The sequence below is a fragment of the Notamacropus eugenii genome, chromosome 1, assembly GCF_028372415.1.
Source record: "Notamacropus eugenii isolate mMacEug1 chromosome 1, mMacEug1.pri_v2, whole genome shotgun sequence".
Taxonomy (NCBI): domain Eukaryota; kingdom Metazoa; phylum Chordata; class Mammalia; order Diprotodontia; family Macropodidae; genus Notamacropus; species Notamacropus eugenii.
The window spans coordinates 239,149,113-239,174,693 of record NC_092872.1 but is presented as its reverse complement, the minus strand read 5'-3'; the positions used below and the strand labels follow the sequence as shown (position 1 = coordinate 239,174,693).

General features: G+C 43.4%; 1 protein-coding gene across 6 annotated transcripts in view; it reads left to right on the top strand.

Annotated features, from left to right (window-relative positions):
• CDH23 (cadherin related 23) overlaps window positions 1–25,581 on the top strand; it is a 597,280-nt gene that overhangs the window by 39,407 nt on the left and 532,292 nt on the right. For all 6 annotated transcript variants that reach the window (XM_072628247.1, XM_072628248.1, XM_072628249.1 and 3 more), the window contains exons 2-3: window positions 7,551–7,622; window positions 20,648–20,725. In XM_072628247.1, the coding sequence (XP_072484348.1) occupies window positions 7,556–7,622; window positions 20,648–20,725 (145 nt within the window). In that variant the 5' untranslated portion in view covers window positions 7,551–7,555. The remainder of the gene's footprint in view (window positions 1–7,550; window positions 7,623–20,647; window positions 20,726–25,581) is intronic.

Here is a 25,581-nt window from a genome sequence, read left to right as displayed (position 1 = left end):
GGTGCCTGCCTAGTCAATCAAAACATATGAATAAGTACTTGCTATGTGTCAGGTACTATATTAAGTGCTGAGGGGACGTAATGACAAAAATGCCCTTAAATAGCTTAAATTATATTGAGGGATATAACCTGTACATGTGAAAGGCAGAATATATGCAAGGTAAATGTAATTTCTGAGGAGGGGAAACCCCTAACAACTGGGGGATCAGGAAAGGCCTCATGTAGGCAGTGGTGCTTGAGTTGTGCTTTGAAGGAAGCCAGGGAATCTATAAAAGAGAGGCAAGAAAGAGTTCATCCCATGGATGGGATGAGATGGGGTGGGGTGGAGAATATAGCCAGTGTAAAGGTATGGAGGTGAGAGATGAATGTTGTTTATGAAGAGCAGCAAGGAAGTTGTGAATGAACAGGAAGTAATGTGTTATAAACCAAGAAAAATAGGATGGAGCCAGATGGAGAAAGGCTTCAGATGCCAAACTGAAGAATTGGCATTTTATCTTAGTGCCATTAGGGAAAGTGGCTGAGGCTTCCTAAATGGGAAATGACATAGTTAAACCTATGGTTTCTAGATATCATTTTGGCATCTGTGTGGAGGATAGTTTGGAGAGGGGAGAGACAGGGAAGGGGCTCCAATTAGAAGAGGATTATAGTCATTCAGGTAGGAGGTGATGGGAGACTTGAGCCAGGGTAGTGACCACGTGAGTTGAGCAAAGGGAATGAAGGTGAGTGATAATTCCAAGGAAGAATCAATAAGACTTGGCAACTGAATGGGTGAGAGAGATTGAGGATTTGAGGATGGCTCCAAGGAGCCATTGAACTTAGGAAAAGAAGCATGGTGGTACTCTTTGTAGAAATAGGGAAAATTAGGAAGAGAAATGGGTTTGGGGAGAAAGATAATGAGTTTATATTTTGGACATGTTGGATTTGAAGTGCTTGTGGGACATCCAGTTGGAACTGTCCCTTAGGTACTACAGATAAGAACTCAGGAGAAAGACAATCGAAATCATAATCTTCTACATAGAGATGAGAACAGAATCCAGGGGGCTGATGATATAGATCTGAGAGAAGAAAGAGAACCTTGGACAGTGCCTTGCAGTACACCCACACTCCCCAAAGAAGACTGAAATGCAGAAGTCAGATAGGAGAACTGAGAAAGCAGCTTCATGAAAAGTCCACAGGAAAAAGTAAACACGAGGAGACCATGGTCAACAGTGTCAAATGTTGCCAACAGGTCAAGAACAATAAAGACTGAGAAAAGCTCGATAGATCTGGCAATTATGAGATCAGTGAGTACTTCAGAGAAAACTTTCAGTTGAATGATGAGGTCAGCAGCCAGCTTACAAGGGGTTGAGAAGTGAGTGAGAGGAAAGGAAGTGTGGATAGACAGTTCTTTTCTAAATTGACTTTGAAAGGGAAGAGAGATGATGATATCTTGAGAGGCTGGAAGGGTCAAATGAAGATTTGATTTTAGTTTTTAAGGATGAGGAAGAATGGGGAAAGCATGGCAATGTGTAGACAACAGAGAAAAAGTCTGTAAGTAGGGAGAGACTGAGAATTAGGGAGAGGGGAAATGATGGTGAGGGTAACCTGCTGGAGGACATAGAAGGGGATGGAAGAAGGTTAAAAGAAGTGAGGTTGGTCTTGGCTAGAAGGGCCATGTCTTTATCAGAGAATGAAAGTAAGTAGGAGAAAACTGGAGATGACATTGAGGGGTTTTGAGATTTAAAATCGAAGGGAAGTAGGAGCTCATGGCTAATGTCTATTTTGTTTCCCAGTAAACTGAGACAAGTTCATTTATTGAAAGGAATGGTGAGGAGGGCTTGGGGGAAAGTAGAGAAGGTCTGGAACTGCTACTATGGAGACTGGATTGGAGAATTGGTTAGGGAAAAGTAAAAGGACTATCTTGGGGTAATGAAGACTGAATTATGCTTAGATAATATAAATTTTTAGTAAATCCAGTTAGCACGGTTGTGTGACTCTTTCCACCATTCTTCTCAGCAGACACCAGGCGGGGGGAGGAGACTGATGGTGGGGGTCATCCAGGCATGGGCAGTGATTACACCAGAGGCAAGATATTTGTGTGTGCATGTGTGTGTGTGTGTGTGTGTGTGTGTGCGCACGCGTATGATAATATAAATATAAGATAAAAATAATAGGATAAATATAAAAATAACTGTATATATATACATATATATGATAATATAAAATTGAACTGGTTAAGTAACTATAGCGTCAAGATGGGGAAGAAAGGAAAGTGAAAGCAAAGTAGGTATGATGGCCTGGAGAACAACGACTGAAGAGTAGATTAGGCTGGGAGGTTCCCACCTATCAGGGAGTGACTAAACAAGTGGGGCATAGGAATGTAATGGAATATTGTTGTGCCTTGAGAAGTGATGCAACGGACAGTTTCAGAGGAAGTAAGAAAGACCTCTGTGATCTGTGGCAGAGTGAAGTGAGCAGAGCGGCGAGAACAATTTACAAAATGACAACAATATTATAGAGAAAAACAGCTTTGAAAGACTAGAGAAGTGTGATGAATGCAATCATAAAGCACAAATCCAGAGGCCCAAAGAGAAATTAGACCATTCAGCCCCTTCCAAAGAGGCAAGGCGTACATTTTTGGACATGGCCAATGAGGGGATCTGATCTGCTGGATGTTGCATGTTTGATGTGATGGTATTTTTATCATTCATGGGGGTGGGCAGTGGGAGACAGAATATATGCAAATGTTTGTAAAAATAAATGAATAATTTTAAAAATAATTTTAGGAGAAATGACTCATGTGGAATGATGGGAGATTATGACTAGATTAAGGAATTTCAAAGTTCTTTGTCCTAAAAGGGGGACATTTATGGATTATAGTAAGATAAAGGATGTAACTTTCTGAATGTGGCTAAGGAAGGGAGAGAAGGAAATTAATAAGGAGGCCATGGTGTTTCGTGGCAATACCACTAGACATATCTATGTCCCCTGGAGAGGTAGCAATTGGGATGGAGATAAAGACTGTGAGCCAGACACTGCATTCCTTGAGAGGGCAGGGAAGTGATGTCCGTCGATGACTGCTGCCGGGTTCTTATTTGGGTGATACATTTTCATAGACCAAACCTCCAAGGGGAAAAAAACAAAACAGTTGCAGAGTGATGGCAGCAGGAGGGTGTGGAAATGACATTGGGAAGCCAGGAGTATGCCTTGTCCCTGGTACTTTTTAAAAAGACTGATTTCATCTTTTTTCTTGTATTTAATTATCCAATGCCTAATGTAATCTAAGGGACTCAGTGGATAGAGCACCTGGCTTGGCGTTAGAAAGACCCAAGTTCAAATGTGGCCTCAGACACTTACTAGGTGCTGTGAACCTGGGCAACTCACTTAGCCCTGTTTGCCTCAGTTTCCTCATCTGTACAATGAACTGGAGAAGGAAATGACAAACTACTTCAGTATCTTTGCCAAGAAAACCTGAAATGGGATCGCCAAGAGTCAGACATGACTGAAACCAATCGATAATGACAACAAAGTATACAGCCCAGGGGTGGGGAAGCTGCAGCCTTGAGGTCACATGTGGCCCTCTAGGTCCTCAAGTGTGGCCCTCTGATTGAATTCACACTTCACAGAACAAATCCCCTTCGTATAAGAATTTGTTCTGTAAAACTTGGGCTCAGTCAAAAGGCCGCACCCAAGGACCCAGAAGGCCACAGGTGGCCTCGAGGCTGCAGTTATAGTGAGTACTCTGTAAATTGTTGATTGATTGAAGCTGGCTGGAGCTGGATTAAAGTTGACTGATGATTTAAAAACTCTGAGCCTCCCCCTCCAGGTGTTTGTACACTGAGGGCTTCCTGTAAGATTGGGGTTTAAAGACAACATCTGTGGGATGGGCAGGGATGACTAACATCTGCAGCTAAAACTGACCCTTTCATAAAAGGAAGGAAGGGAGCAATGGACTTCGATGTCATAAAGGCTGATTGGTTCAGCTCTCATAGGGCAAAATTAAACTGAGTTCAAGTATGCTTTCAATTCATGGGTCATATTTAATTACCTGTTTCTGTTTACAAGAGTTTATACATATAGTCAACTATCCCTTGAGGCTTGAACTTGAATCTAGGGCTCTGGATTCACTTTCACCATTCTATCTCTACACTATCCTAACCCCAAGGTGTCCCTAGTTAAACTTAGGCATCTACTTAACCACTTTCAGCCTCAGTTTCCTCATCCATAAAATGGAGATAAAATAACACTTATGTTACAGGACTGTGGTGAGGACCAAAGGAAATAATAAATGTAAAGTACTTCATAAACCTTAAAATGCCACATAAATGCTAGATAGCAGGGGTTGAAAAACCGCAAGATTTTGCAGGAGCCCCGACTGGAGACAGAAAGATGCAGAAAGCTCAGTAGGAGAGTTTGCTGTGACTGAGGAGAGAGGGAGGAGAGTTATAGAGAGACCAGCTGCTGCTCAGGACAGACAGAGGTCACGCTGTCCCTTGGGAATCATGCCGCTGGCTCCAGCTCTGCCTGCTGAGAGAATCTCTGGGAGCAGAGAAGAGGGGAGGCTCTGGCTGTGGATGAGCCCAGCCCTTCTGCTGGCTGGAACTCCAATCCCTCATCTGCAACCTTTACCAGTCAGTGTGGATGAGCCAATGAGACCAGGAATCTCAGAGGACCAACCTTTGTCCCCAGTGTCTAGTACAGGGCCTGGCACATGGCAGGGGCTTAATTTTTTTTGATTGAATCAGAACAGAAATCGGAAAACCTGGGCTCTGGTCTTGGATCTGTCCCTTAGTAGATTTGGGATGCTGAGCTAGCCACATAGTATCTCTGAGCCTTTCTTGTCTCATCTAAGAAAAAGGGATAATGATATTGCATAGTGCTACCTCATCTCTCATCATTATTGTGAGGAAAAAGAATTTGAAAGACTGAAAAGTGTCCCCCAAATGTTAGGTATTACTAGGAGACCATAGATCAGAGAGTTTAAGCCTTTGGGTCATCTAGCCTGACCCTTTATTTTAGAGGTGAGTAAAAGGAAGCCCAGAGAGGTTGAATTACTTGCCCCAGGTGACACAGACAGGTAAGGAGAAAAGCCAGGATTCAGGATCAAATCCTCTAGCTCCATAAATACTAGTAACTGTTTCTCTTTTACCCAGGAACCCTGAAGGTCTTTCCCTCACAGTTTGATTTATTTTTTTGACTGAAGGGGCCATCCCTTGAGTAACTCCTCATTGAATGGGTGTATCTTACTCAAAGTGAGAATCTGATAAGACCTTATCCTAAAATGGTCATGATCTCCCATTGCATCTTGGGCCATCCTGATGAATATCAGGCCACTGGACCCAGATGGCTCAGGAGAAGAAAGTGAGGCTGATGACCTTGCACAGCCCTCCCTCACTCAAAGCAAAGTCAAGTGCGAGTCATGTCATCATCTTGATGTCATGGTCCTCTTTGAGAACGAAGGACAAACATAACAACAAAGCATGCTATTTACAGTATTATTACCATCTGCATTAGAGGCAGGTTGGTAGGGGAAGCATATTAACAGGCGTAGCAGATTGGCCGCTGGACCTGGACTCAAAATTGTTCTCGCTTGCTAGGCTATGGGCAAATCATTTGTCTCTCTGAGTCTCAGTTTCCACATCTATTAAATTAGGATTAATAATACTTGCCGCATGGATCTCATAGAGTTATTGTGAAGTTGATATTGCCATGATGCGTGCAAAGTGCGAAGTTTAAAATACCATCTAAGTATTAGTTATTGTTGCCATTATTTGGAGAAAAACAGCATGAAGCAGAAGTAAGTTGTAGCATTGAAGTGTATCACTGCCATCCATAAGAATGAGGATACTGGGTACCATGGTGAGGTGAGGAAGCAGAGACTTGTCAAGGCAGAGCTCTTTCCTGTGTTTTCATGGACTTCTTAACTTGTTTGTAGCTGCTCCCTCATACGCTCCTCACCAGAGCTCTGGAAACCTCTAGGTGACTCATTCTGACCTCTTGAGAACTCAGAGAAGGACTAGGTTTCTGGCTCTAAATAAACAGACATCTGTATGTATACATATACATATGTGGTTATAGCATGTATATTTATGTGTAGCCAGTATGCATATATAAAGCACATATACATACATGTTGTATTACCCCATCCCTACCCTACCAATAGCATGGAAGCTACCCCAGTGTGTCCCATACCTGGCACTAGAAAGTCCTTAATAAATACTTACTGAATGAATGAATGCCTAGGGTAGTGAGTAGAAGAGCTTATTCTTTGGGGTTCTCTCTGTGGAGAGGAGCACTCCATAGTGGGCTGGCCCACATAGCAAAGGTGTCACAGTGCTCTCCTTTTGTATCCCAGGCTTTGGGGCAGGCTCCATTGGGGTCATTAAACATGGCACCCCAGGACATCATCCAATCACTAAGCATTCATTAAGTTCTTTTTATGTGTCAGGCCCTTTGCTAGGTGCAGAAAATACAAAGACAAAAGCCAAATAGTCCTTTCCCTCAAGAAGCTGGTGTTCTGCCTTGAGAGAAAAAATCTGTCACTATGGGCCTTGATACAGAATAGATGCAAGGCAATTTTTGCTGGGGAGAAACTAGCAGGAAGAGGGACCAGGGATAAGGAAAGACCTCATATAGAAGGTGGTGTTTGATCAAGATCTTAGAGGATACTGGGAATTCTGCAAGGCAGAGGTGAGAGGAGTGTCTGTTCTAGGCACAGGGGCCATCTATGGAGTTCAAAGGCACCACGAGGGAAGATGGACAGGCTTGTGTGATGAAGAGTCAGAAAGCCAGTAATCTGAATGAACAGGCTGTGAATGAAAGGGAGGGATAGGTGAAAGGATACAAAGATATGTTGAGGCCAGGTTTTAAAGAGCTTTAAATGCCAAAACAGTGCAGAAAGGGGTGGTCAGGACAGTTTTTCTTGCAGAGGCTCAACTCCAAAACCAGCCTCTCCAGCTCCTTTTACAGATGAGGAAATCGAGGCAAACAGGGTTAAGTGACTTGCCCAGGTCACACAACTAGTAAGTGTCTGTGACCAGATTTGAGCTCAAGAAGATGAATCTTTCTGACTCCAGGCCTGGAGCTCTGTGCACTATGGTGCTACCTAGCTGCCATTAAATATTATGAAGTATTAAGCATCTGCTTTGTACCAGACACCATACTCCCTTCCTAGCCTCCATCTGTCATTGTTTGCCCATCCGCTGTTAAACAAAGCTCCCAACACTAGTTGTGGGAACATTATCAGATCATTTTCCTTCTCTAAACCTCAGTTTCTTCATCTGTACATTGGAGATGCTGGATTAATGTTCTCTAAGATGCCTTTTGGCTTTAACATCCCATGTTTTCAAGTTGCTTGGCCCTTCTCCTTCTTTACCTTCTACTCCCTTTCCCCTGCCTGTCCTCCCAACCTGACTTCAGTCTTGGTATTGCTATTCCTACTTCTCATTCTTCCCTTTTCCCCATTACCTCCAATTCTTCTTCTAGTCACTGGCAAGTGGGCTTAGGGGGTGGTGGCCATTGGATCATTCAGCCTTCCAACACTTCTCACCTTTCCCCTTTCTTTATCCCTAGGAAACATGAAGTGCCACATACCCACCAGCCACCTCTTCTTCTGGCTTTTCATGGTCAACTCTGGATGCTGGGGTAAGTCTAATTCTTTCTCTGCTTGTGACTGGTCTGACCAGTCTGACCTTGGGGACCAGGCTGATGAATGGTTAAGAGTTCAGACTGATATGTGATCACACCAGATAGGGATGTCCCATGACTTCTGGGAATCTGCGCATTCTGGCTTCTGCTTTATCATCACCTCTCCATGTCACCTTAAACAAGATGCTTACTGTTGGGTGTCAGCCATGTCTACAATATGGAATTATGAATATCTCTTTTCCCCAAGGGCTTGGGCTCCAGGGCAGACCAGGAGATATAGTCAGGTTACCCTTAAGACCTGAAGTGTAGAGTTGTTTCTGATACAGTGGGCTTCCCTTTTCTCTGGAGCAGGTGTGAGCCCCAAGATGATTTTTTTCCAGCTGCCCGAAGACATCCTCCTCTTGTGAAAGGCCAGATCTTGCCTCTTTTCCCTCACTTGCTCTGGTGCATTTACCAGGAGAACCTGACCTCTGTGGTGTGGCCCCTCTGTCCTCTGTGAAACCCAGAATACTGGAGTTGGCAAGAGAAGTATTTTGGGTCTGGGTGTGGGATTAAGGCAACAGGTGTGCATTATAGAGTATTGTGGAGGGCTGGGGCTTCTCCTGGGAGGAACCTGCACCCAGGTGTACATAGAGACCCGCCAAACATGCCTGCAGAGGCAGCCATGGGGAAGAGGAGCCCTATTACCTTTGAGCACAGCAGCCGGCCTGCCTCCCTCCCCTAGGAGAAAGCCCCGTAGGAGCATCTCAGGCTCCTTTAAATTCTATTTAAGTTTTATTTAAATAAATGAATTCTTTATTGCAGGGACTCTGAACTCGTGTCTGCAAGCTGGGAGGCCATGAATTTGGATGGGGGGCAAACCCTTTATTTTCACTAACCTCTAACTCAAAATTTGCATTTCCTTCAATTATCAAGGTAGTCCACAAACATTGCTCTAAGAAAGGATTGAGAGGCTACTCTGGGCTGCCTGCCAAAGGAATCCAAGACCCAAAAAATGTTCGGAACCCCTGCTTTATAAGGATGCGATGGCTGTAGAAGTGATCTCTATGAAAGGTGGCCCATAAATCCATGATGGGATTGCCAATATGGAAGAAACTAAGACACAAAGGGACCACTGAGGAGTTCTGTGGCAGAGTTGGGCCTAGAATTGGGGTTCTTAACTTGTTTTGGACCATGGACCCCTTTGGCAACATCTGTGAAGTATATGGGATCTCTCTCAGAATAACATTTTTAAATGCCTAAAATAAAATATACAAGATTACAAAGGAACACATTATATTGTGATATGTATATATGTATATGTGTATGTGTATATGTTTGTGTGTGTATGTTTATATCCCTGCAACCAGACTGCAGGGTAAGAACCCCTGGTCTTGAAGATAGACACCATTAACTCATTGTCCTGCTCTGCACCTCTATTTGGGAGACTTCCCTGCCCAATCCAGTTCCTTGATTCTTTCCTTGTTTCTCTCTGATCTGGCTGATGCTGTCCTATGCAGTCATAATAGACTCCAGGCCCAGCTGTAGGCTAAGGCTCCCTGGGACTTTTGTGTCAGTAGATCAATGGAATATACTGCAGTTTAATTTGAAATCTTATCCTCAACCTCACTTCTGTCTTGAGTATCATCTGCCCTGACTCTTTAAATTTTCTTTTCATTTTTAATATTTTATTTTTTCCAATTACATGTAAAAACAATTTTTACCATTCATTTTTAAAAATTTTGAGTTCCAGTTCTCTCCCACCCTCCCTCCCCTCTGCCCTCCCTGAGACAGCAATCAAGTTAATATTGGTTGTACATGTGCAGTCATGCAAAACATATTTCCATGTTAGTCATGTTGTGAAAGCAAACACAGACCAAAAAAAAAAACAAAACACCTACAAAAAACACAGAAAGTGAAAAATAGTATGCTTTGATCTGCATTCAGACTCCAATTCTTTCTTTGGAAGAAGATAGCATTTTTCATCAGGAGTCCTTCAAAGTTGTCTTGGAGCATTGTAATGATCAGAGTAGCCAAATCTTTCACAGTTGATCATTATGTAATATTGCTGTTACTACATACAATGTTCTCCTGATTCTTCTCACTTTGCTTTGTATCAGTTCTTGTAAGTCTTTCTAGGTTTTTCTGAAATCCTCCTGCTCATTATTTCTTATAGCACAGTAATATTCCATTGCAATCATATACTACAAGTTGTTCAGCCATTCCCCAATTGATGGGCATCCCCTCAATTTCCAAGTCTTAGCCACCACAAAAGGAGCTGCTATAAATATGTTTTATACACGTGGGTTCATTGTTTCTTTTTAAAAAATTTCTTTGGAATGCAGACCTGGTAGTCCCTGCCCTCACTCTTGCCAGCCAAATCAAACCTAGCCACCCTGGTCCTCAGCATTTTCCCAGGACACTTGGACCTCTGGTGTTTGTATTCTACACTCTTATCTCTGCCTCTATTGTACCCAGGAAACATTCCCATTTTCTATCTGCTAACTTATTGAAGAAACAAACTGGAACAGGGTATTGAATGAAGTAGGTTTTGCCTTTAGATCCTTCCCCAGCTACCCTGTCCTAAATGTATTTCAACAAGTACTTAGTAAGCATATTTTGTGCCAAGTATTTGTGTAAAAACCTGGATAGACAAAGGCAAAAATGAAACAGTCCCTGCCCTTATTTCTATGGGGTGCTGCTCCAGTAGATGAGTGAACCCCTGAAAAGTGACCAAACTGGAAAAAGTTCATTTCACTCAAGTTTATAACCTGCCAAGCATAGCTTTATAATTGGCTATTCGCAAGTTTCCAGGCTTCTTCCCATACCCCTCGCTTCCCATTCTAGCATGATGGGATTTACTGGACAAGGTGGCATTCATCTTCTCCATCAATGTGATGTTGTAGAGGTCAACCCTAGTCCTTTTCAGCTTCTATCTCTACAGACCCAAGGCTTCCAATCTTTCCCCTGCCCCCTCAGCTCCTTCCTTGTCCTCCAGACCACCTGATAACCCAACTCAATCTCTTCTGCTGTGAGAAGGATCCACTGGTCTCAGGGATATCATGAGCCATTCAAGAGACCAAATGAAGAGTAGGGAGCCCATCCAATGACTTCACAACCTCTAGGAGAGGTGAAAATGAGGATGATGGGGATAATGATAGCCATTATTTGCATGGTAATTTAAGATTTGCAAAGTACTGTACAAATATCTCATTTTATCCTCACAACAACCCTGAAAGTTTCCATATTACTTATGGAAAAGCTGAGGCAGACAGATTAAATGACTTGCCCAAGTTTGTGCAGCTAGTAAGTGACTGAGGTCAGATTTGAATTTAGATCTTCCTAATTCAAGTCCAGCACTATATCCACTGTACCACCATCATGACCTTAACTTGTCCCTGTGCCAGTCTTTACTTCTTCATCAGATAATTCAAACAACTGGTAGGGGGGCAAGGATGGCGTGATGATCCTTTGTATTCTGTTCCTTATTTTTGGCCACCCTCAACTTTTCCTGGATCAGGCATCCTTTCTTATTTCCCTTTCTAGGTCTAAGCCATAACTGAGACAGCCATTAGAGAGAGAAGCACTGGGATTAATGGAAAGAACACTGAATTTGGAGTTGAAGGATGTAGGGTTCCTGCCCTGCTGCTGTGTGTAACACTGGGTGAAGTGCTTAACCTGTCTGGTGCTCAGGTTCCTCATCTGTCAAATAAAACAGTTGGCCTAGGTGATATCATCACCACCCTCATTAGACACTCATAACTGTGCTTTAAAGTTTGCAAAACACTTTATGTACTTGTCTCATTGAGCCTCAAAGCACCACCAGAAAGAATACTAGAACTATTGAGATGTTAATAATACTGGCTAACATTTATGTGGTACTTAAAACTTTGCAAAGTCCTTCATGTTATCCCTTTTCATCCCCACTGCAACTCTGTAAGGTAGGTGCTATCATTACCCCCATTTTACAGATGAGGAATGAAATCCATGTCTCTTCCATCCTCAAAAAACCCTCAGCTGATCCATTCAGTCTCTGTCCCATGTCTTTCCGTCCTTTCATCGCTAAACTGCTTGAGAAGGCTGGCTAAAGTAGATGCCTCCACTTCCTCTTCTCAACTGTCTCTGGTCTGGCTTCCAACCTCATCATTCAACTGAAATGGCTGTCTTCAAAGTAATGAGTGATCTTTTAATGGTTGAATCTAAAGACCTTTTTCTCAGTCCTCTTCCTTCTTGTCTTCTCTGCAGACTTTGGCATGGTCCATCACTTTCTTCTCCTTGATACTCTCTTCTCTCTCGATTTCTGTGGTTGTCCTCCTTCCTGTCAGAACACTCTTGTATTGTCTCTTTTGCTGGATCTTCATCCAGATCATGCTCACTAACCACGGGTGTCTGCCAAGGCTCTGTCCTGGGTCCTGTTCCCTTTTCCTTCTGTAGTATTACATCATCTGCTTTCATGGATTCAGTTCTCATTTCCTTGAAGATAGTTCTCAGATCTGTTTGTCTAGGTCTAACCCATCTCCTGCTCTTCCAGTTGCCTACTGGACTTCTCAGACTAACTGGATTTCCCATAGATATCTTAAACTCAACATGTCCCAAGCTGAACTCATTATCTTTCCTCTCCAAACCTTTCCCTCTTCCTAATTGTCCTGCTGCTAATGGTAGGCACTACCATCCTCTCAGTTAACCAGGCGTGTAGTCTAGGGGTCATCTTCAACTTCCCACTCTCTCCCTGCTCCCTAATCAATTGTCAAGTCCTCTTGTCATTTTGACTTCAACATCTCACATATATGCCCTCTTCTCTCCTCGGACTTTGCCAATACTGATGTGAGCCTCTCATCACCTCATGCCTGGGCTGTTGTAACATTTGCTTGAACTCCCTGCCTGAAGTTTCTCCCCTCTCCAGTCTGTATTACACTCTCCTGTCAAGTCAATTTTCCTAAAGTTTGGGTCCGACTAGAAAAATCCTTTATTCAATCAACTCCAGTGGTTCTTTATTACCTCCAAGATCAAACCCAAAGTCCTGTTTGGCTTTTAAATCCCTTCACCACCTAGCCCTTTCCTTCCTTTCCAGAACTCTTATACTTTACTCCCCTCCACAATCTGGGATCCAGCCACACTGGCCTGCTTGAAGGCCTCAAGCAAGGCGCTCCATCTCCTGACTCCATGAATTTTCATTAGCTGTCCCCTCATATCTGGAAATGTCTCCCTCTGCATCTTCTCCTCTTAGCTACCTTGGTTGAAATCCCACATTCTGTAGGAATTCATTCCCAGTCCTCCCTAATCTTAGTGCCTTCCCTCTGAGATGACTCCCAATGGATCCTATTTATAGCTTGTTGGTACATACTTGTTTGTGTCTGGTTTCTTCCATTGGACTGTGACCACCTAGAGAGCAAGGACCGTTTTGTATTTGTTAGCACATAGTAGGTGCTTAATAAGTACTCATTGATTGATTAAAAATGAGGGAGATTAAAGGTCTTGCCCTGGGTCACACACCTAGTAAGGGTCTGGGACTAGATTGAACCAAGGTCTTCCCGACTCTACTCTCGGCACCATACATACCACTAAGCTGCCTCTTTTTTATTGTTGTCCACATCTTACAGATGAGTAAACTCTAGTGCTTAGAGAGTTCAAATGGCTGTTGTCCCCACAATCCCATGGCCAGGGGGTATCTGACTTGAACCTAGATCCTCTTGGTACCAAGACCATCTCTGGAAGCTGTCTTCCATGATGCCACTTTAAGGCCTATTACCTCTAAATTCCTTGGAACCTATTTAGAATGGAATTAAAAGTACAAGAGCAGAGCTTAAAATGTATATAATAGGGGACAAGCAATCAGAGTGACGTGAAGCAATCAAGTGCGGTTGAGTCTAGAGGCAGGATTTCTTTCCAGAGCCCCTAGTCCTGATTGACTCATGACAAAAGCTAAGTCCCAAGATTTTGTTGTTCAGTTATTTCAGTCCTGTCTGATTTTTTATGACCCCATTTGGGGTTTTCCTGGCAAAGATACTAGAGTGGTGTGTCATTTTCTTCCCCAGCTCATTTTACAGATGAGGAAATTGAGACAGGCAGAGAATAAGTGACTTGCCTGGGTCACATGCCTAGTCTGAGGCTAAATTTGAACTTAGATCTTCCTGACTCCAGGTTTGGCATTCTATCCACTATGCCACCTAGATTGGGAACAATAAGGTACATCTTCCATCTTTAGTCAGGAAAGTCACAATGTACCACTTTTTCCTCTGTAAGCCTCTTGCCAGAACGCCTATTTCCCTCCTGTGAGCCCCAATTCTACCTACCTCCTGTTTTTGCTGACATAATTCCCTGGCAGAGTTAAGAAAAGTTCCATGTCCTGGTGGGATGACACAAATAACTCCATTTATTTCATGGCTCCCTAAGGAAGCATCCTGGAGTCATGGGTGCAGCACAGATTGTCTTCTGGAATTAGGGAAACTGGGTTCTGTTCTTGTCCTGTGTGACCTTGGGCAAGTCATGTAACTTTCCAGGGCTTCCATTTCCTCTTCTTTAAACTGAAGAGGTTGAACCAGATGGTGCCAGAGGTCCCTTCTAAGTCTAGCTCCCTGAGCCTTTGGTCCTATGGCTACAAGGCCCCAGAGGACACTTCTTGTACCAGAATCTATGATCTTGGCCTGAAACCCTCAAAGAGAACCCATTTCCTTACCCCGCTCCCATTGTTCCACTTCTCCGGATGCTTGGATTCCCTTCAGCCCATTGTCAGGAACAGTCAGTACCTAGAGCAGCAAAGGCAAGCTTTGGTGATTTGTTCTTTATGCACCTAACCCTGTTTATGGCTCCTGACATTGTTCCCCTTTAGTTGCTTCATAAAACCCACTTCACTGGACTTAATACAGTCTCCTCCCTATACTTTCATTGGCATTGCTCTTGTCATACTGTTTTCCTAGGATTGGGGCCAAATGAAGTTATTTCAGGACCTGCTCACCCTAAATGCAGTAACAGATGCTTCTTTCTTGCCCCTCCAACCTCATCCCAAATCAGACTGGTATGAATCCTTTAAAAATATTTTAAATTTTATTTTTAAACTTCCATGGTTTCAGTCAGATTCCCCAAGACTTTGGGCCATCTTTATAGTCATCTTGTCCTTACCTTCTGACAGAACAGACAGGACAGGTTCTGCCCAAGATGGCCCTTGAACACATGTACTAGCATACTTGAAGCTTTGGCAGAGTCCCATGGAGGAAGCAGTCCATTGGTTCAGTTGTCTGATGACATCTCAGCCAAATGTCCCCTTTGTCACTTAGGGATCCTGCCTGAACTGGGGGAGGAGAGGGGCATAATGATTTCTAGTTTTGCCCAATAACTGTGCTTCTTCATTTGCCTGCATGTGGATTTCTGGGCACAGTTTTCCCTAGTGATGCTAATAATAAGGAGGGGAGAGCTGTGATACACTGATAGGACAGTGATCATTGACCCTAACTCACAGAATGGGTTTTCAGGTATTATGATCAACTTATCTATCATTTTTGGGTGATAGGAGAGTAGAGCCACAAAAACATTCTGGATCACCTAGTATTTTTAGAAAGGCAGTGTTGCCTAGTAAATAAGAGGACCAGCCTGGGAGTTGGGTAGTTGTTATCCAGTCATTTCAGTTATGTCTGATTCTTTGTGGTTTTCTTGGCAAAGATACTGGAGAAATTTGCTGTTTATTTCTCTGGATCATTTTACAGATTAAGAAATTGAGGCAGATAGAGGTTAAGTGGCTTGCCCAGGTCACACAAAGTCTAAGGCTGGATTTGATCTCCATCTTTCTGACTCCAGGCCCAATCCACTGTGCTACCTAGCTGCCCCAGAGTCAGGTAGATCTCTTGATTTAAGTCCGATTTTTATAATATTAGTATGCGCTCCTAGAGAGACCCTCCCAGGAATGCCCACAGAGATGAACTCTTGCTTGACTCATTAATCTGGGTTAAGTAACAAGATGGCTCTGGTTATCTAGAGAACTTTCTGGTGCCTTATTGGGTGATTGTCTCCAGCTTTCAATCCTTTGACTGAGGGTAAGGGAATTGCATTCTTGTAACTATATCCCTAGTGCTGATATGGCACCTTGGCAGCACATGGTAGGCGTTTAATAAATCCTTGTTGATTGACCGACAGACTTTCACATTTCTATAGCTTAAGACCCTGCCAATTTTCAGAGCAGGGGCTCCTGCCTGCTCCTTAAGAGAATCACTTTGCCACGAATGCCAAAAGGTGTTGAGGCTGATCCAAAGATGCCAAATTAAAATTAAACAAGGAACAATGATGCCAGCTCCTTGCTATGGCTTTTGGCTTGGTACTAGTATCCTTCTATCACAGTATGAGTGTAAATGAAGGAGTTATCTGAGAAGGCCATCCCATTCATTCTTCTGCCTCTGAGCAGGGGTATGCCTCTGGGTTCTGCCTGGTAGAAGCCCATCCTTTGAAGGAAAAAAAGACATTATTCAGCCCACCTTGGAAGTCTGTTATTCTGTCTCAGCTCATAGAGGCTGCTGGTCTACCTGGATCTCATGAAACTGGCCAGGCTTCCTTGTTTGGTTTCCAGTAGAAATGAATGCTCTCTGGCTATCATCTCTAATAGCCTTTTTATGGCCTTCAAGTACTAAATCATTCACTATTCCTCCCTTTCTCATTATTGCAGCAATTACTGATTTGGGAAAAGGACTATTTGGATCAACGTTGTCTGGGCAATGTTGTTATTGAGTCATTTCAGTCTTGTCTGACTCTCCATGACTCCATTTGGAGTTTTCTTGGCAAAGTGATTTATAATTTCCTTTCCCAGCTCATTTTACAGATGAGGAGAATGAGGCAAACTGGGTTAAATCACTTGCCCAGCATCACACAGCCAGTAAATATCTGAGGCTAGATTTGAGCTCCTGAAGATGAGTCCTTCTGATTCCAAGCCCAGTGCTCTACCCACTGTAACACCTAGCTGTCTAGGTAATGGGACTGGCCTTAAGGAGTTGGCTCAGCCAATGACTTATTTGATATTTCCTTCCCTTCACTTACCCTATGGTCTAGCCAAATTGGCCTTTTTGACTGTCCCCCAAACCATGCAGCCCAGCTCACTCCTCTATCCCTTTCTAGATGTTGTCCTCTGCCTTGAATGGCCTCCTATCTCACCAGTCACTATTAGACTCCCTATATGTCTTCAAGGGTCAGAATCTCTCCCAAATTTTAAGGTCCCACCCTTCCCATTATTATATTGTAGATACTTATACTTGTCCCCCTTTGAAGAGATCAGAGAGTGATTTTCATTCTTTCATTATTTTCTCTACACACTTAACCTAGTTCCATGCATGCATTAGGTACTTAATAAATCCTTGAATTGAATTGAACTGAATTTATTCTATACATTTTCAGCCAAACCCATCCCATCACTCCAATTCTTCAAATTCTTCCATCTTTCAGAAGTCATGACTTCCAAAGTCTTGCTGACCTTTTAATACCATTTCTTATGCATAGTATAGCCACACAGATCCCAAGGCCCAGCAATTAATCCCTTCCTCCCTGGGGCCTCATTTTTCCTGTCTAACTGAAGATGATTTCTGACTCCAACAGGGTTGGAATGTCTTCTTATAGGTGTGCACAGAGGATGGACTGGGAGGCATACCCTGCCCATACTCTCAGGTATTTTTATGCTCCTTATAGAGAGGGCCTGCGATTGACTCCTCCTCTCAATGTCTGTCTTCATATTTGGCCCTGGCTTCTTTAAAAATTGCACTTGGAGTCCCCCTTAAAGTAGAATCCCCTCTCCCTAGCAGGCTGTATACGCCAAGAAGCCAGAATCCTGGGCAGAATTATCTAACAGGTCAAAAGGTTTCTATGGACTCTCCTTTCATTTTGAGAAAATGCCACCTTACTCTTATCTTACTGGTACATACCCCAGTGTTTCTTGGAGATGATGCTTCCGATTTCTGGTCACCCCTTCATTCCTGACTAAATGAGGGGAACCTTCCCACCATCGGCCAATCTGCGCTACTCCTTGTCTCAGTCATCGGTGCTCAATGCTCAAGGCCACAGAGCCTTCCAGGGAAGACATGCGCTGGCAGAAGGCTTGGACAGTTAGTTCAGTGATGCGGATATCTGCTTGGTATGTGGCACATGATGTCCGAGAACTGCTGCCCATCCGCCCGTGCAGAGCTCTCAGCACCTGATTATTGGCAGACCCTTTAAAATAAAATTAAAAAATGAACGCGGCTGCTGCAGGCAATTTTCCTCCCTCCCCCACTGACAAAACCCACTTCTGAATTCCTCTCTGACATCTCTGATCTGTCTGCTTCACATCTAGGTCTCGTCACTATGAGACAAAAACCCAAGGATAGAACAAAAGGACTCGGGTTCTATTTAGTCAGCATCTTTTGGAGGGTTCCACATTTCACTGATGGGAAACTGAGGTTCCATGAGGTTACGTGACTTGCCCAAAGTCAGTCATGCTCAGGCTGTGCTGAGTGAGCCCCTATGTATCCATGAGGAGTAACGATTATTGTGTTTGTCTACCCAACAAAGCAGGTGATGGAGCTTGGACTTGGGGCTGAAACAGAGCGGGAAGCAGTCCCCTCCCATTTTTCTTTCTGGGGTCCTGGGTCAGAGGTCTGCTCCTATTACTGGCCTGTGCCCTGGGAAACCATGCCCTGTCACTGCAACCAAGCTCTCTCTTCTCTAGCACTGAGCTGCTCTGGGTGAGGCTCAGGATGAACCTAATTCTTTTCCACAATGTGATCCCAGATGTGTGATCTGATACATTTCTGTGTACTCTTCCTCCTCCTCCTCTGTTGATCAGACCTTTCCCTTGTCTTCCCTTATTCCCAAACCCTTAGCTCATCCCCATCCCCAATCCCAGTCATTCATCCTTGGAGAGACAGTGCTGAATAAATAAGTGGATATTGCAGTGGACTTAGAATCAGGAAGACATGGATTTGAATCCTGCCCCGACACTAGCTTTGTGATCCTGGACAAGTTTACTTAACCACTCTTTGCCTCAGTGTCCTTATCTGTAAAATGGAGGAGTTGGATGTGTTGGCTTGTAAGGTTTCTCCCAGATTTAAGTCTATGTTCCTTTGAGCCTGGAATCTCTTTGGCCCAACTTCTCCTATGTCCATACTTATTTCCAACCCTATCCCACAAGCCTTGGCTCCTTCTCTTGTTTCTACCTTCCTTCCCTAGCCTATGTTAGTCTCTTTCTTTATCCTGCTCCACTCCCAACTCATTCCACCCCATCTATCATATTCTCACCTTGTAGTTGTTGTTCAGTTGTTTTCAATTGTGTCAGACTCTTTGGGGGGTCATTTCTTGGCAGTGATACTGGCGTGGCTTGCCATTTCCTTCTCCAGCTCATTTTACAGAAGAGGCAAGAGGCGAACTGAGGCAAACAGGATTAAATGATTTGCCCATGGTCACACAGCTAGTGAGTGTCTGAGACTGGACTTGAAACTGAGTCTTCCTGACTCCAGGCCGAGCACTTTATCCACTGCACCATGTAGCTGCCCTATATCCCCACCTGCTATCTTCTATTGTGAGATAACTTGTGAATAGTGCTGGATTTATACTCAGGAAGACCTGGGTTCAAATGCTTCTTCAGATGCTTAATGTGTCACCCTAGGCAAGTCACCTAATCTTTCTGAGATTTCATTTCCTTATTTGGAAAAATGGGGATAATAATAGCTCTTACTTCACAGGGCTATTGTAAGGATCAAATCATATAATATGCAAGGTGTCTCAAATGTCTTGCAGTTTTAAGCTTTTAATTACACACAATTGCACTCAGACTTTGGGGACATACTATATGTAAATATAAGGCTGAGAGAATCTTAAAATGCTTCCTATGTGAGCTATTTTTGGTAATATTTCTGCTCTCTCCACCTCCTTCCTTCCCTCTCTTATCCCTCTCCATCACTGGCCAGGGCTGCCTTTAGTTTTTCATTTGATCCCAGTGCTTTTATATATTTATCGATTTGTGTGAGGGCATACTCTTGTGAATGGGGGCTTTCTCATCTCTGCCCTAAGCAGAGGCATACTGTGCCCACCAGGAGGCCAGTTGTGATCTGAATTCTTGAAATGCCACTCAGCTGGCACTGCCCACCCCAGGTGAGGTCCTTCTTGGCGTGCTCCCTTTTTCCATAGGAGAAACAAAGGAACAGAGGTCAAATTGCCTACTGGGGTGGTAGGGAGAGGTGCCTCACTCCTTCAGAGGCCTAGATAATGGGATTCAGGGGTTAGGGCCAATAGGACTCATAGGTCAGAATGGAAGGAAAAAAGAAAAAGAAAAAAACAAGCCCTACCTGTCAGGGATCGAGCTGACACAGCAGAATGCTGTGAGCCATGGGGAGCGATGCACAATATTAATCATGCGATAAAACAATAATTGCCTTCTCCCTGGCCTCTAATGCTTCCCCTCCCTCAGGGCCCTTTGTGCCAATAACAGGAAGGAAAATGGCCCTCATATCCCTGGCAGAGACTTGCTTTTCTTTGGGAAAGGGAGAGATGGCACATTGGTGAGAATTCTGCCTGGTGACCAGGTGGGTGAGTCCCCTCTCAGTCATTCAGTGCAGGAAAACTTAGACCCTCAATGTGGACTGGCTTCAGAGGAAGTCCCTTCCTCCTGGCATCTTGATAGTCCTTGCCCTTGCCCCCTTCCCCAGAAGACCTGACATTTTCTTTTGAGCAGCTCAAATCACTTATTACATCCTTATAACAGTTCAGTGAGGTGTGTCGGCTTTCTTATGATATTATGTGTGGTATTGTAGAAAAGACAAACCCAGGCTGGCAGATCTAGGCTTGAGTCCTGGCTCTGTCACCGCAATCAGCCTAGGAAAGTTCCTTTGTCTCTCTGGGCTTCATCTTTCAAATGAATCTATTGATCCAAGAGTTATAAAGAGCCAACACAAATATTTAATGGTCCCATGCTACTCAGTTAGCTTCCCTAATCTCTTGCCTCTCATTTCAATGTACCGTTCAGCACTCAGTTTGCCTCAGTTTATAGAATATGTTCAATAGGCTTTTGGGTGACTCACTTTTTTTTCTTTGATTCCTAGGTCAAGTGAACCGACTACCTTTTTTCATCAACCATTTCTTTGACACATACCTGCTGATCAGTGAGGATACACCAGTGGGTAAGTACTAAAGCCCTAGGGTGGACTTATGGAGAGGATCTGAAATTTGTATAAGTCCTTTGGAATCACCTGATAATAACATATTAATATAGGTTTGCAAGGAGCTTACCACATACTCTCATTTGATTCAAACAGCAACCCTATGAGTTAATAACTATAGTTATTATATCTGTTTTACAGATGGAGGAACTGAGGCTGAGAGAAGCTAAAGTGACTTGTTCATAATCATATAACTAGTAAATGTTGGGGGGGGTCAGCATTTGATCTCAGGTTTCTCCTGGTTCCTGTGACTAGCACCCTTATCACTAGCTGCTGCCTTTCTGGTCCCATCACCATCCTCAACAGGAATATACATACACACATACACATACATACATGTGTATGTGTGCATACACATGTACATATACATATATGCATACATATTTATAAATATATATTGTATATCCTGCGTATATCTAACATTACTAAGAAATGATCATCCACAACCTATCTGACAATCTCCACCTCGCTACCTTAAGAACTGGCCTGGTCGCTTAGCTCTCCTGGTTAGAACATTTCTTCTTGTATTGAGCTAAGATCTGATTACTTGTAACTTAGACCTATAGGTCTTCTCTTTGGAGCTACATAGAATAAGCTTAATCCCCTTTTCAAATGTCAGCCCTATAAATACTGCAAGCCATTTGCCGTGGATCCCCCTAATCTCTTCTCTGCACAAAAATGTCCTCATTCCGGCGTTTCCTTCATTAGGGTAGAATCCCAAGCTGACAACGGAGAATTGGCCTTGGAAAAAGCTGATGAGCAGTTTGTCTTAATTCCTTATTCCCTCAGGCCCACTCTCCCTAAGCGAACAACCCCGTTCTGTCCCCAGCCTGCCCTGTCTCTGTCCCCCACTCTTTGTCTTCCTTATTGAAACTTATCTGTCCCAGATGTCAAACTCTCAAGGCCCAAGGCGTCAACTAACTAGCTGATAAAGAGACCTGTGCTAATGAAGGAGAGAGGACCAGAGTCACCCCTACATGTCATTTGCAATTTATGTAGAGCTGAGTTCTTAAGCTTTTTTTTTTTTTTTTTTTTTTTTTTGCCAAAGACCTCTTTGGCAATATTGGGATGCCTATGGGTGGATCCTCTTCCCAGAATAATGTTTTTAAAAGCATCAGTTAAAATACATAGAATTACAAGGTAAATCAGTTATATTGAAATTCAATTATCAATATTTCTTGTGTACTCTTAAGAACTCCCCATAGGGCCTTCTGGAGACAATGCCTCCTGTCTTTATTGTCTCGCGGACTTATGATTGGAAAGCATTTGGGAGCAGGTAGAAATTCCGGAGCCCTTACACCGTATCATGCTTCTTTGCTATCCAATGTGCAGGGTTGCATACCAAGTCTTGATCAGGTGGCACCCACTGGAACAGAATAAAGGTGGCTTTTCTGCTGTGATTACTTCTCCTGTAGCAATGATCAGGGGGCAACGCCTTGACCCCCTTAATGTAGGTGTCCCCAACATATCTGTATCCTACCCATTTATTATTTCTAACTAGGAGAAATTTTTCTTGAAATCTTGTAAATGGAGGCAGGTAAGGTAACTGGGGTGAGGAAAGGTGTAATAGAAACTCAGCCATTTGCAGAGAAGTACCTGGCTGGTCCCGTTTAGCAGTGAGTCACCGCCAGCTGTGACTGGGCTAGATGTCCTTTTTCTTTCTCACCCAAGATTTCTCTGGTCCATCTGTCTATCTGTGTCTTAGTCTACTCCACTAAAACACACTGCCACCTGGGAGGAAAATCAGGCTAAAAGGATTCTTTTTGCGAGTAGGAAGTGGGGTGAGGATTATTTCTGACTGAATAATGATAAGACCTCAGTATATATGTATAATGTTGTTGTTCAGTTGTGTTCAGGCATATCTGGCTTTTTGTGACCACACTTGGGGTCTTCTTAGGAAAGATACAGGAATGGTTTACCTTTTCCTTTTCTAGCTCATTTTTCAGATGAGGAAACTGAGGCAAACAACCCTTAAGTGACTTACCCAGGGTCACACAGCTAGTAAGTGTCTGAGTCTGGATTTGAGCTTAGATCTTCCTGACTCTAGGCCTGGTGCTCTGTCCATTGTACCATCTCCCTATCCATACACACACACACGCACGCACACACATGCACACACACACGTATCTATCTATCTATCTATCTATCTATCTATCTATCTATAGTATTTTAAGGTATAGCAATTTTATGTACATCATCTCATTTGATCACTAACCTTTTGCCCAGAGCTTTTCTTTAATGAATGTTTGCAAAACGATTTATAAAAAGCAATCTGCCTGGTTGGGTGACAGTAGTCCGGGGGTCTTGGTCCCTTTCCCTTTTTTTTAGGTCTTGTACATCATTCTCTTGTATGTAGTGTTGGTGTGAGTGGGTGTGAGGCTTGTATTCCAGTCCCAGCTTTACCAGTGATATGAACTTGTGAACAGTCACATAATCTCTCTGTGCCTCGGTTTCTTATCTATACAATTAAGAAATCTGGATCAAATGGAGATTGGGCAATCTCTTGCCAGGGTTGATGAAAAAGGGATTCCTATTCAGGGAGGATCTGAAATAGATTCCCCCCAAGGCTGCTTAGAACTTTGACATTCTGTGACTCTGCTGTGTAATTTGTCCTTGAACATAGGCCTCAGTGTTCCTGTCCATGAAACAGGCAAGTGGGCTTAAGATGCTGCAAAAAAATAAAGAACACTTACCCCAACTCCTCCCTTATTTCAATATTAATTGTTAACGAGTATGTAGTATTCTAGGATTGACAAAGTGCTTTTGATTGGATATCTCATTTGACCTTAATAATTCGGTGAAGCAGACTCTATAAAGATTATTGTCCTTATTTACAGATAAGAAAACTAAGGCTCAGTTAATGAGTTCATCCTTCCCCACAGAGGACCAAACAAGTTCCTGTAGATAGTATGCCTCAGGTATGAGCCAGGTTTGAAATCATATCTCCTCCATTCAAATCCAGTGTTTGTTCTGTTATTTTATAGCTGCCGGGTCATCTCCAACAAGTGAGGCAGAGGGAGGAGACTGATAATCCTGGCAGGTTAGAGGAAGTCACAGGCCAGAGTGTGAACCTTTGTCCTGTAGGATGCAGCCTCCCTTGGTCGGGCAGGGGGAAGGTGATCCTGTTGACTTCCCTTCTGCCGGGATCACAGCTGTGCCAAGAAAAGCTCTCAGCCTTTGGAGTGCTTGGGTTCCCTCCCCTTCCCTAACTCCCAGAGTGAGGATGTGGGTGCATTTCAGTAGCAGATCTTGAGGGACATGGAAGCCATGAGCATACCCATGGGATGTTCATTTAGCTTCTTTAGATAGTCACCCACCTGAGTCCTACTTGAGAGCCATGGTGACAGGTGCCATGGAGACGCACCTAGAGAGAAAGGAGGAAATACTGTGTCCTCTGCTGGCCAGCTTCCACAGGAGATACCAGCCCACTGGCGCCAGGGCCTACAGGAGGCATGCATATCTCCACAGAACAGACAGAACAGTTTGCCCAATGCCAGATCCCTACACTGGGCATTGAAGGAGGTGTAAGAACATGAAACCCAGTCTATTTTAAGTATAAGTTGGAATCTGTGTTCTCCTTCAGACCAGGACCCCTAATAATGTTTCTTGGGTATGTTGGCCTGTGACCTGGGGGAAGCTGTCCCCATCACCCCTATTCTATCACCTTTCATGGTCTTTCCTCAATGTTTGCTTCATCTTCCTCCCTGTTCCTCAGCCCTTCCCTCAAAGCTTTTCCTCCCCTTTGGTTCCCTGCCTGTGATCCTGATGTCTTCTCCTCTTCCATCATCCCCTCATATTAGTAATAGATATTCTAGTAATTTGTGAAGTTTAGGAAATATTGCTTTACAATTTCCCTGGTTGCATGCTGAAATTAACATTTTGGTTATATTATATAACCTTTGGCCGTGATAGACTGGGGTCATCATAATCCTGGTGAGGTCCTCTTTGACTAGAACATAGAGGACCAATAACACTGATCTTTTGTGAGAGTCCAATAGCCATGGTTAATTTTGTAAGAAGTAGACAGGAAGGCTTCTCAGTGGTGCAACCTGGAGTCAGAAAGACTTCCCTTTCTGAGTCCAAATATGGCCTCAAGAACTTACTAGCTCTGTAACCCTGGGCCAGTCACTTAACTCTGCCTCAGTTTCCTCAACTGTAAAATGAGCTGGAAAAGGAAATGGCAAACCATTCCAGTATCTTTGCCAAGAAAACCAAAATGGGGTCACGAAGAGTCAGACATGATAAAGAAAGGGAGGACCCAACTGAGACCTAAAGGGATTCTTACTGGGGTAGTATTCATGTTTAAACAAACATACCTATTTTATTATATTCTGAACATACACATACATACATACATACATACAGAAACTCATTATTACCAGGGACCTTAGAAGCTGTTCTTGAGTTTGAATCTCCTCTATGACATGCCTCCAAATGGTCATCCAGTCTCTGCTTGAAGACCTTAGGTAGAGGGGACTCATTACCTCCTGAGACGGTCAATTTCATTTTTGGATATTTGTTTGGAAGTTTTTCCTTACAGACCTTATACTGCTTCTGAAATGACCACCCATTGCTCCTCTAGGACCAAACAGAATAATTAATCTCTCTTCCTCCTGACTGACCTGCAGTTACATGAAGATACCTATCACCCCTCCCCAACTCTCCCAAGCTCCTTTTCTCTAGACTAACCATCTCCAGCTCTTAATTTGAGGTCATTTGCCATTCTGGTTACTCAGTAGCTCATCAATGTCCTCCCTAAGACATGGTTTCCAGAACTGAACAAAATCAGTGTTGAAGTTGATTTTTTGAATCCGAGT